At 42.4% G+C, this 13,167-nt stretch overlaps 1 protein-coding gene across 1 annotated transcript; it reads right to left on the reverse strand.

The window, feature by feature from the left end:
* Positions 1–9,969: 9,969 nt before the first annotated feature.
* Positions 9,970–12,652, reverse strand: AMIGO2 (adhesion molecule with Ig like domain 2). Its single transcript, XM_082014067.1, has one exon. It carries the CDS (start codon positions 11,659–11,661, stop codon positions 10,096–10,098), a length of 1,566 nt encoding a protein of 521 aa, XP_081870193.1. The 5' UTR covers positions 11,662–12,652; the 3' UTR covers positions 9,970–10,095.
* Positions 12,653–13,167: the final 515 nt, after the last annotated feature.

A 13,167-nucleotide genomic window follows, 5' to 3' on the forward strand; every position in this document is an offset into this window, starting at 1 on the left:
TGGCTGGATGGCCGAGCCCAGAGAGTTGTGGTGAATGGCGTTAAATCCAGTTGGTGGCTGGTCACAAGCGGTGTTCCCCAGGGCTCGGTTCTGGGGCTGGTCTTGTTCAATATCTTCATTGATGATCTGGATGAGGGGATCGAGTGCTCCCTCAGTAAGTTTGCAGATGACACCAAGTTGGGTGGGAGTGTTGATCTGTTGGAGGGTAGGAGGGCTCTGCAGAGGGATCTGGACAGGCTGGATCGATGGGCAGAGGCCAACTGTATGAGGTTTAATAAGGCCAAGTGCCGGGTCCTGCACTTTGGCCACAACAACCCCATGCAACGCTACAGGCTTGGGGAGGAGTGGCTGGAGAGCTGCCCGGCGGAAAAGGACCTGGGGGTGCTGGTTGACAGCTGGCTGAATATGAGTCAGCAGTGTGCCCAGGTGGCCAAGAAGGCCAACAGCATCCTGGCCTGTATCAGATAGTGTGGCCAGCAGGAGTAGGGAAGGGATCATGCCCCTGTACTTGGCACTGGTGAGGCTGCACCTTGAATACTGTGTTCAGTTTTGGGCCCCTCACTACAAGAAGGATGCTGAGGTGCTGGAGCGTGTCCAGAGAAGGGCAATGAAGCTGGTGAGGGGTCTGGAGCACAAGTCTTATGAGGATCGGCTGAGGGAACTGGGGTTGTTTAGTCTGGAGAAGAGGAGGCTGAGGGGAGACCTCATTGCTCTCTACAATTACCTGAAAGAGTGTTGTGGTGAGGTGAGTGTTGGTCTCTTCTCCCAAGTAACTAGCGATAGGATGAGAGGAAATGGCCTCAAGTTGTGCCAGGGGAGGTTTAGATTGAATATTAGGAGAAATTTCTTCACCGAGAGAGTGGTCAAGCATTGGAACAGGCAGCCCAGGGAGGTGGTGGAGTCACCATCACTGGAGGTGTTCAAAAAACGTGTGGACGTGGCACTTCAGGATATGGTTTAGTGGGCATGGTGGTGTTGGGTTAAGGTTAAACTTGATGATCTTGAAGGTCTTTTCCAACCTTAATGATTCTCTGATCCTGTGATTCTGTAAAAAGCCTGATCACTCCTACTTCAGTGACAAGGTTCGAGCATCTCTCCTGAAAGTTACTTAGTTTTACAAGTGATGGCTTGGAGATCTACTCAAAAGCACAAAAACCTAAGGAAATACCCAGGTCACTAGTCCTGTGCCATCCTTACCGATCAGTCCAGTTATCCACTGCCTCTTAGTGAGATCATGGATTAATATTACTGCAGTTTACCTACTGTGAGCAAAGTGGCCTGAACTCATGACATGATGACAATTAAAGATAATCAGAAAGTACTTCTTTTCTGGCTGTGGTAAGGTCTTCTCATTTCTGGGATGTATGATCTGCATCTGCACTATTGAGAAAACAGTTCTCTACACAGGAAGAAATCATTAAGACTATGAAGTTTTAATATGTTTTTAAAAGCCGGAGCCCCTACCAAGGTTCAGATACTGCTTTTGTTTTTCAGTGTAGACATTTGACTCCTGTATGTTGTTTTCTCACCTTTAACTCAAAGAGTAGTATCCTTCTCCAGGCAAAAATTTCCCTCTGCAACATTTCTATTTTTAACAAATTGTAGTGTGTGCTCTCCGTAAGAGAAGCTCATTACTTCTGGGTGGCAAATAAACAGCACTACCTCTGAGCCTCAGACCTTGCTCTGCCTTTTGAACACCATTTTGATAAGAAAAAGGGCCCCCCTCGCACGTGTCATCACTATGGAATGCACCCTGCATAATTCAGCAGGGGACGTATCCACACTGATAATGAAAACTAGTGCAGTCCGTGATTCTTCGTAGTAGATAAATGTAAATTTTGCAAGTTACGCCTTTACTGAGAAAGACCTGTAGGAGAGCTACAGGAAATACACGCATAACTCTGAGTTATTCCCAGAGAGCGTGGCATTTTGTATAGGCCTAATTTGATGCTATTGTATGTACTGTATAGGGAGAGATTTACTTATACTTTTGAAGAATATGAAAATGGCACAGTGATGACAGGGTAGCTGTATAACGTTTTTATGCATTGTGATGATGAGACTTTTAAAACTTCCTTCGATCGCATTTCTTTATAATGTAGCAGTTATAAATCATCACGAATGTGCCAAGTAAACAGCACGTTGATTCTTCTGGAGTGCTTTCCAACAACTTCTCCCTGCTGAGTATAAAAGGAGCAGGGTCTGGTCATGCTGGAGAGCTGGCCATGTGCGTTCTTATCGCTCTCAGGCACTTACACAAGACGACAGGCACATGATTGAGTTGGGGATTCATCACAAGCAGTCTGAATACAGCAAACAGCACTTTGCAATGGCAATTTTGCAGATGGAGCACCAATAAGAATTAATTTTCTTTAATACAAAATGATAATGCCAACAGCCACAATGCTAACCCTATAATAAAATTCTTGGAGAGCAAATGATGAGAATGTAGCCTCTACATACCTGTAACATTTCTTAAAGCAGACACAGAATCTACCTAGGATCTAATTTTATGACAGACCTTGTAGATGTGGGTAAAGTATTGTTATTAGTATAAAAGTGTTTTCCTTGTTAGGTGAAAGGAGGAAGCCTGTTTTCACAACTGATGTGAAGCAGGTGCTGTTGAAAGGCAGACTGAATCTGTGTTAGATGTAAATTAATAGGTGGGACTCCTAAAAGACAAAAACATTACAGCGTTAAAGAACAAAAATGACTGTTTTTAGTAAATCCAGTGATTTCTGACATTTTGCTGTATTTTTTTTTCTGTAATGGAAAGGAAATTTAAAGGAAATTATATACTGCAAATGTAGCAACAATAATAACAGCACGTCTAAATATATTTTTAAAATATGAAATGATATACGGGATGTCATACTCAACAAATCAGCTTATCTCTACAGAACATATGGATCATAGAGACCGTTCACTGCAACATGATCATTTTGCTTAAACTGTATGCAGTGATTATCCGTGCTTTAAAATAAACAAGGGAGGGGAGGCACAGGCACTGAAAAATGGAACAACTATCTTTTTAGTATATGGACAAAAAGGGAAGGAGAGGAAATAAAATCAAGGGAAAGCACTCTCATCCTGAAATTACAAAATTACTGATTGGATTGCAATTACAAATGTCATTTACGTGCCCTCATGAATGTTAGTTTAAAAAGTGGGATTTGAAATTATTTCAGGCAATAGCTCAAGGATTTTAATTTCTGCTTTAAAAAACAAGGTCAGAGAAGCAAGTACACCCTCTGTTATTTTGCAAAACACCTCTTTCAGCAGGATCCATGACTGACATATCTGATAGTGCTAGTAGAAGTAGTAACACCATACCAACACTGTTCCCTCCATGGCTTAAATCAGAAAGAATCTCGGTTCTGGCAATAAAACTGAGGAGAAAAGCTTCCACCAATGTTTAGAAAACAGTTGACTGCCTGGGAAAAGGCTCAAGATTTTGTTTGTTCTAAATATTCAGGTAAAAAAATATAACAGTACCAGTGATTTTCAGTGATTCTGGTGCCAGGTAAAAAGAGCAAAGAGGACAAAAGTCAGATGTAGCCTGGTCTGAGGCTCTATTTAGTACTATAAAATCCTCTGCTCCAAGTGCAAAAGGCTAATTGAGCTGCTCCAGGCAACAGCAGTTCTTATCAGAGCTAATTTATTTTGTGGTATATTATTGCCAACAGCACCTCAGCTACCAGGGAAAGTGCTAGAAATCCTTTCTTTTCTGTGAAAGGACATTTTGTCTTATGCAAAGGGCAATGTTTGCACTTGCTGAGGCTCTGTCCTCCATGGAAGGAGCGGATATCAGAGCCTCCAACCCCATCTGGAGAGGGTATCTAAGGTTTGTTCGGCCCTGGTGAGCATTTTGATTTTAGGGCCATTAACTCTTGAGGAGAGAATTTGTCAGAGTACCATACCAGGCAGCTCTCGAGCAACCACGTTCATTCCCTCCCCACCACTCTTCCCTTCTCCTGACGTCCCTGCGCTGTAGCAGCCTGTGATGCTCCATGCATAGTTCAAAAGTGCAAATGAAGTCACTGAATTCAAAAGGTGATCTGTGGCAAGGGCTAAATGAGGATTTCGATTGAGTTTGTTGACTGAGATAATCTGACTGAAGAAAACATCTTCCCGCTTGTCTAGGAAAGATCTGCATGCAATTTTGGCTCTCGTTTGCCATCGAAATACTTAACAGTTGATCTTTGACTGTCATCAGAAATATTCATACAGACTGGACAGCCTTTCTGTATACCAGAGTTGTTTTATGCTAACAGAGTTGTTTTGCATTAGTGATGGCTTCTAGATCAATTCGGTTAAGTTGATGCAAGAAGTTGCATGAATAGTCTTTCTCCTTTAAAAAAATAAAAGGCTTAAAACATGTCATTTTAAATCAGTCAAATGAGACAGAAAATTTCAGTTAAATTAAAACAACATACAGGTCTATGCCTGGATAATATCATGTTGGATTTGGTTGGATAGGGTTGGACTTGATCTTAAAGGTCTTTTCCAACCTAAATGATTCTATGTTTGATCAGAGAAAACACCTGAATCCACAAGTAACTTTTCCCGATACCTACGTGTCATCAAAGTAATTGTATCGTTCTAGACTCTCCCTCTCCTCCTCTACCAAATGCAGATGTCATTAGGAAAACTAAATGAGAAGATATTCTTCCAGTTAATTAAATTAGTCTGCAAAGGAAAGGAAAATATACTTATATAAGGAAAAAAATCCACCTAACATAATAAGAATGTAAACCAATAACTCACAAGAAAAACGTTTTTTTCACTGCATCTGTTCAGTTATTGAATATTAAAATTAGAGCTTTCTATTAAGTAAGGCAGAGAGGCATGATCCTTTTACCTATGACATGACCTCCTCAGCAAGTTTGAGATATCTCTACTTCAAAAACAAGTACTAATACTCTTACACTTTGATTTTGTATGCACCACTTTCCTACCTGTACTGCTGTCAGAACTCTGTAAACACCCAGATGCTCCAAAATACCCATAAATCCCATATTTAGGTAAATGTATAAAGGGTTTCATTTTTTACTTTTTATCATGTACCCACTGAAGGCAAGAGCTCAGATATCAGCCTTTATTAAAAATATCAAGTGAACTTTGGCCAAAATTATTTCTTGCCCTTATCCCCTTTGTCCTCAGTTTTCTACTGTTATCCACATCTGAACTCTGCTAGATAAATGGAAAGTCATAAAAGAAACACAGGAAAAACTCCTTAAATATGCGCTCTCTTCCTCTATGTATTCAATGATTCGAGTATTGTTTACCAGAAAGAGCAAAAAGCAAGTCAGTAAAATCTAAATTTCTCAATCTGTAAATGAAATGTGTATCCTGTCTTCTCAAAAGCTACTACTTACCAATGGCAGTTCTCATCATTTAGAAGCCATTTGGAAATAGCTGCTTTAATTTATCAATTAAAATGATCCCTTCCAGCAACTTTGCAGTAGGTCCAGAAACCATCTTCAGGAAGCCAGTCTTCACACAGAGAACTACGAAGGAAGAGGCTGGGAATGGTCCTTGCACCTGCCATGGCCAAATGGTGATGGCTCAGTCTCAATGAAGAGAACAGAGGTGTGTGCTAGGTGGGATGCCAGCGACTATAGTCCACAGGGGACTGTCACTTCTGCGTTACTTTAGAGACAACCACAATAGCATGATTTGGCCCATAAAGGCTGGTTTATTCTCACCCAGTTCAGAGACGTGAGAGTTTATTAGGAACCTCTAGTTGAGGTATAAAAGCACTCTGAAGGAGGTTGATTTACTCTAGTAGGAAGAAATAATCTGCTATCCTAAATGAAAGTTTATGATTTAATCACAACTGGACCCTAGGGTTTTGCTTGTTCAGAATAATGAGCTATATAATCTGTTAGTCCTTTGACATTGTCATTAGCAGTCCTCAGAAATCTGACTTTTTGAAGGATCAATGCTAAGGGTATAGATGCATTATTAACCTGGAGTACTATTTGCCTGACAAGCCAGTGGTGAACATCTGGGCTAAAAGGACATGGCGCTGGCTGTCATAACCAACTGTGGGTTAAGGGCTGGTATCAGGAAAGCACTTTGGTTCACCCTCAGCTTCCAGCTCGGTCGGCAGCTGCTCAGCACATTTGAGGGGCAGTCAGCCACTCTGTGTGTTCACTGTTAGCGAGGTGGTCGCAGTCAGATACTTAACCTTACCATGGCCAGGCGAGATGACTCGCAGCCTTCCCTCTCACCTGCCACTACAGGTGGGTGATATGAGACAAAGCATTTGTGCAGTTGTGTTGCTACACTCAGGACTGACCTGAGAGGTTTCATGCTGGCCTCACACAACCAGTTTCCAATGCACTCCACAAAAGTTTATGTCTTACAGGCATGTGCAGTACTGGAAAAGCACAGAGGCAAGGATACGACCCCCTAGAGCTGTCTGTGGCCATTACCCTTATTTTTGATCTGTGAAACAGCTGGAACTGATGAAACAGGCCCTTGAGTAAAAGAAAAGCTGCTCACCACCATTAAATTGGTGGAGGACCTCAGTTCAAAGGAGACCTAGAAAAAGACACAGTATTCAGCTATAGCTTAGAGCTTTGCCTATGACCTTGTGTGGCACAGTCTCAGGCACTGGAAAGAAGACAAGGGAAAGCAAAACTCACCCGGGATTATCTGAGCCGCATGGGGAATATCTCATTCCGGACATCTTGCAGAGGCAGTGAGTGACCCTACACCCAACCAGAGACTTCTTGCCAGTGGGTTGGTACTTCTGCCTTACTGCAAACCCATTTTAAGAGGGTGGATGGACTGGTGCCAGAGCACTCAACACCTTGCAGAACTGAGCTCACTCTGTATTAAAAATATCATTCAGCTCTTTGGTAGTTGCTGGAAACAGCAACGGGAAAACCGAGACATAGACTAACGGGGACGACATGGCGGCAGGACAGGCCTGCCGATGAAGACTCGCTAGGAGGGTGGACCACGCTGGGGTTGCTGCTGTGGTGTCTGGACAGCCCCTCCTGCCCATGCGACCGCCCAGGCTGCTGCGTAGCTGTGGAGCTGGACGGCAGTGCCGGCTCCCCGCTCACAGCCCTCGGGGGCTTCGTGCTGCGGTGGGAAGAGAGGAACAGTTGAGTTGCACTGGCTTTCCACAGCATTCCAAGGAGAGGACTGGCATTGTAGATTTATTGTGTTGGTGCCATATATGATAAACATTCAGTGGAGACTTTATTAAATCTTTATTAAAGCTGCACCTACTGAACTCATGAGGCTATGATAATGTAAAGAAGCTGCAAACAAGCCAATAGCTCTTTCAAAAGCTTTGGTTTTACCACCTTGTTCATAATCACAGTTACAACTGTGAGGACTTTGAAGCAGTCAGTAAAACACCGCCAGTTAAGTCAAAGTAAATATCTGCTGTTTAGATCAATGCTCAGCTTCTCTAGTCATCTGGCAGGATTACTCTGATCCCATAAATCCCCAGGCCCTTGCTGCAGGACAGCAGGCAGGCTGTGGGATCTCTACTTTTTTTTTTTTTATTTAGGACTCCCGTGCAGTTTTAAAACGGACGGTCAGTTCAATACATGGTGTCACTGTCTTGCACTGCGAAGGGCAACGGGGTGCACCTGCTGAGCCATAGCTGCTAAGCAGATGTGCACATCTGCCTCCCAGCCGCACCGGCAACAGCCTGTTTTCTTTTCCAGCCCAATATGGTACCGGCTGTCAGTGCTCTTGTAAACATCGAAATCTGTGTCAATTAACTTCATGTACGACAACAGAGCATAGTATCTGCCCAGAGCTGTAACCTATCTGTACAACTTTCCGCGGGAGTATTTGCCTCTCTGTTTCCCACTCTGCCTCACCACCATCTCAGCCCTTTGGCTCCAGGTCACTGATCGCCTCCTTACACAACATGGGGGACAGCCACCTACCACGTGTGGCACAGCCCCAGGTCACGCAGCTTAGCCGAATCTTTTCATTGAAAAATATTTGAGAAGAAGACAGTGTCTTAAAAGTCAGGCCTTTGCCTCATCGACAGATGACCCAACTATATCACTGATTTTAGCAAAAACAATCACTGGTTTCCCATCATATCTTATATAGAAACATATGGATTTTCTTTTAATGCATGCATAAAAATAAAAGAGAAAGAGCTTTATGAATGGACACTGACCTGCTTGATAGCAGAAGTTATTTTTAAATTTGCACAGATAGATGTACAAATAAAAGATCCAAAGCCCTGGTGATCTTTCTCTCCTAAATATTTATTATCATCTGCATAGAAATAGAAAGTCTATCTTTTGTTTCCCTGAATATCTGAATGAAAATCTCCAGCCATTTTCTAATTCCACATAATTTGTGCACATCAGAGCAACACTGTTTCCTGATCTAATCTGTTTTCCAGATAGCTTGCTTTCAAACAATTAGCTACATCAGGATTTCTCCATAGCAAATCAATTGTTGATAGCTTTGGCTCAGCCAGATATAAGCTTTAGCAAGATGACATGGCTCTCAAAAGAAATCACAAGAAATGGCAAGTGGCTGTTACAGTAAGCCTCTCAAAATAAATTACAGTTGCCATACCATGTAGCTCTTTGATTCTGATTTTGCTTATCCTTTACCCTGTCAGTATATTCCCCAAAGATAGAATGAGACAGACATGCTCCAATTACTCTTCTTCGGTAAGCTGTAATTCCTTGCAAAACTCCTTTGAAGTTGGTAATAATCAATGTGAGGAAGACTGGCAAAGTCCAGCCCAATCCCAATGTAAGTTAGCTTAAAAAAAAAAGGCAAAAATAACAGAAAAGAAATAGCAAATATATCCATATGCTCATTAAAATAATACAACACTTCATGCAATGTATGTTGCATGACCAGTCCAGGCTACTCTTAGCAGGTTCATAAACTTTGACAACAATACATTTGGGCAAGGAAGGAAGCAGCACATACACGAGAAGGGCCAACTCTAGAGAAAAGCTGTGCTTTCTGAATTCACAGTGCGTAAAGTCTTCTATATTTTTCATTAATTTGTCCAAATATGGTATTTCCTCTTTTAAGAAAAATCTTCAGGAAGAAAATTTTATAAGACTGCTGGAACCATGTGCCACCGAAAGGATTAATTGAAATATTCCTCCTATTTTGTGACGTTACCTCTGAAGAGAAGCCACCCCCCCCTAAGTTGAAGCTCAAGCCTTGGTGATGGTGTCAGGCTTATTCACCACATGTCATGCTAAGCGTACAGCAAGCAGCGGAGGATAAGACAACTGATTACGATCAATCCAGTTATTGCAGCTTAATGACTTACTGCCGATTAGCTTGAGTCCTCATGACTGACAATTTTGATTCCTTAACTAAGGCAATTGCAAAGGCAATGTTTTAACTTTTACCTGTTTTCATTATGTGTCACTATAAACAAATACAACCACTTTACTTCTCATGAGTAATCCCATGACTAAGTTTTGAATAAAATGAGCACAACACCCTCCATTTAAAGTTTTCAAGGAGTTACTGGCAAACATTTTATCAGTTGAAGGCCATAAACATTTATCTAGTGCTGCTAGGCATCCTGGTGGCAAATCAAATCCTTTTGCTCCGCTCAGTCCAAGAAAACTCTTAACTTTTTTCCCCCTAGTGATTTTAACGCAAAGATTTTATGAGCCTGTGGAAGGAATTGCAGGAAGCCTGGGCATTTTTCCCAGTAGCCATCTGAGTTTTCTTCCGTGCTCACTGCAGAGGAGCCGAGTTATCAGCACGACCGAGAGTGTTTTATAGGGGTCAGTCTCTGCCTCTGAAGAGTCAGCTGTATGTACTGAAAGCGCCTCTAAACATGCGTGAGAAATTGCTGTGTACGGACCAGAGAGTAAAAGCCAAGGCTAAGCTTGCATTGAAGACACTCCCATTAATGCCACACTGTTTGCTTTTCCCGAACAAGATATCACTGTCGCATGGCCCTGCAGTCACAAAGAGAGGAGACGCAGTTAAGGAGTGACAATAGATACTTTTTTTAAAACATTTTATCTCTTTTTATTTGTTTTTCCTGATGATTGCTACAAGCAAAGGAGGTATTCAGAAATGTAACTGCGCGATACAAACACAGGCAGCAAACTAAGTTGACGGCATGAAAGGTGTATCTGAGAACACGGAGTTGACAGAATCGGAGTCAGATTTTGTTCGAGTAGTTTTTAAGATACTCTCAGCAATGATATTGTCATTAGGAAACAGTTTTACTTTCCCGTTCTGACTGTGTTTGGGTTCATGCACGGGTTCCAGGAAAACCACCCGTTTACCAGTGCTAGCCTTCTTCTCGTCGGCTGGCAGCTCTTGCGATGGTGTGGAATTCAGTATGGATGAGTGGGCACTGCTTTGGTTCAGCTTCTTCTTCCTCTTTTTCGCCTTACATTGACATGGACAGGGGGTCAGATAGAGATACAGCAGTACTAAAACAATACTGGCTACACAGGCAGCAAGGGTGGTAAAAGCCGTATTAAATGCTTCATGAGCATGGGACCTGTTCACTGTGAAATTGCTAACATTTATTCTAACCTCTATGGTTTCATTTAATAGTCTTTTCTTATTTATTGCGATGCAGGAATACAGCCCTGAGTCCGCTAGCTGGGCATCTGTTATCTCCAGGCTGCCGTTACGAAACACCTTAAAATTGTCGGTCTCCCTGTCTGGCTCCAGCAATCTGTTGTCCGGACTAACCCAGACGAAGTGCGTGCCCGCATCACTGATTCTGCTGTCACAGTGTACAATCAGCCTGTCACCAACCTGGGCATCGTGAATAAACCCAAAGGCTTGGAAAGAGCTGTTGACGGTGCTTTCAGAGCAATTCAGAAAGTTGTCGTGCAGTAAAGGCAGTTTATTATAACCTCTGGGGTCTGATCGCAGCAAACAGTGGTACTCATTTTTGAAGTCCATCACCGAGCTGAAGTGCCTTTGATACCAGAAGATTAGCATGGAGTACAGCATACAGTCACAATAAAATGGGTTGCCATGAAGATAAATTCCACTAAGATATTTGGCCGGCACTGAACTCAGGCGCTGAATAGGCATCGAATGGATGTGATTAAAGGAAATGTCCAGCAACACGAGGTCTGTCAGTTTAAATTTTCCAGTGTACAAGTCCATCGGGAAATGCGAGAGCAAGTTATAGCTTAAGTACAGTTTCTCCAATTTGTACAATCCTCCGAAGGCTGAAGACTCTATCTGTGTTATCTGGTTGTTGTACAGCAGAAGAACCTCCAGCGCCCTTAGCTCCTGAAACACGGGGCTGCCCAGCGTCTTCAGGCTGTTGGATGACAAGTCTAGGTACTTCAGATTCGGGGTTGTGGAAAAGCTTCCAGTGATAATGCTGCTAATGCTGTTATGATTGATTATTAAAGTGTTCAGTTTCTCAAACAGCGCTGGGACCCATTCAGGCTCCAAAAACCCAATTCTGTTATAACTCAGATCCAGCCTTTTCATACATTTATAAAGATTTCCTGGCACCCGAGAGAGGTTCTTATTGGTGCAGCTTACGATATCACTGGCACAGATGCAGGCTGCTGGACACATCCCCGGCGCGCTGCCGCAGACGCTCACTGTGAAGACCAAGAGGCATGCCAGTCCTTTGCAGTTCACTTTAAAAACTCCAAGTCGAGTAGGAATTGTCCGCCAGTTTAAAGACATTGTCACTGCCTCTTAGCTGTCTCCCAATGCCCCTTGCCGCAGATTGTATGTGCAGTTAGCTTTGCACTAATCGCTGTCAAAAGAGGGATACAGAGGTACAGCACGTTAACATGTACAATTCATAGGCTGACCGATTTCTCATGCATGCCTTTTGAAAAATACAGGGAATTAATCCTTAATGTTTCATACTGTTAATTATAAAATCTAGTTGTTCTTAGGTGATGTAAGCTTAACATTGGCTTTATGTAAACATGAAATTCTGCACACGTGTAAATATTCACCCTACAGATATGGTATTTCATCTGTTCAAAAACAATGGAACTATTCTTCATTCTTGGACCAAGGGATGGAATTTCTGACAGTTCATTAAAAAAAAAAAAAATCCAAAATTTCCTCAGTGGAACACGGCTGGGCAATGGCATCTCCTACCTGTTTCCAAACCAACCCAGATAGAAAACTCCTGGTACAGGAAAGAAAAAGCCTCATCCAAAAATGCTTTTTTCTTTTCTAGTGGGGAGCAGTCACAACACGTGTTTCTTCCCAATCAGAAAATGTCACACATTTTCAAGCAAAGAATTTTCTCAGACTACTTAGCTTTAAATGTCAGATTTTTTTTCTTTTTTTTTTTTTTTTAATGCAGTAACTGATAGTTCAGGTACAAATAGCCTATTTTTAAAGTTATTCAGTATGTCCAATTGGAAAATTTTGTATTCTGCTACTTCTACTTTGCCAAAACAACTGTTGAGAAGGAAATTTTCTATGCCTGGTGCCTACCTGAGGCGCAAGTTTTGAGAACTTTCAGTAAGAATGAGTCAGCCGTTTCTCAAAACTTAGTAAAGGAAAAAAGATTTTTTGCTCATACTTAAATAGTAAGAACAAACCCGACCATACTCTTTTCTGAGAATATTTTAGTGTCACTATTGTTTGAAGCAGGGAGGTAACATCTGTTGACTCTTGCTCTCCCTGGATACCTGTTAAGAGTTTGTCAGTAAATTCCCAGGTGAATCCATACGCATTGATTATCCCTACTCCTTCACAGCTCAAATACAGTATTCAGCTCCCACATATTAACCTCATACTCATTTCTGCAATCTCACCCACCCGTTGGTACAGTATCTGAGCAGGACAAACCCCGCAATGTCTGCTCGACGCTGCTAATAGCGGCTACGGCCAGGAGCTGGGAGATTGCCTGTGGGCAGCAGGGAGGAGGAGGAAGAAGCAACCTCAGATGGAAAGAAGCAGAATAAAAGGAGAAGTTGTATTCTCTGATGAGGCGAGGTGGATGAAGAAAGGATGAGGCTTGAGTACAATAACATTAAAATCAAGACCTAAAGGGTGGAGGACATCATGGCAGAGAAGCAGGCAAAGAAGGGGAGAGAGGGAAAAGGTGGATAAGAGGTGTATAGGGAAGGAAGGGCAAAACCAGGGGAGGAGGATGCTAATGGAGCATCAACATCGTTACTAATGAAGCAACTGAGGAGAAGGTAGTCTGCGGGCGCAGAAGTC

Source organism: Phaethon aethereus (genome assembly GCF_964289735.1).
Source record: "Phaethon aethereus genome assembly, chromosome: 1".
Taxonomy (NCBI): Eukaryota; Metazoa; Chordata; class Aves; order Phaethontiformes; family Phaethontidae; genus Phaethon; species Phaethon aethereus.

Bases quoted from the DNA above. Each gene is read 5' to 3' on its own strand.
- AMIGO2 (XM_082014067.1), bottom strand. From the start codon at position 11,661: ATGTCTTTAAACTGGCGGACAATTCCTACTCGACTTGGAGTTTTTAAA.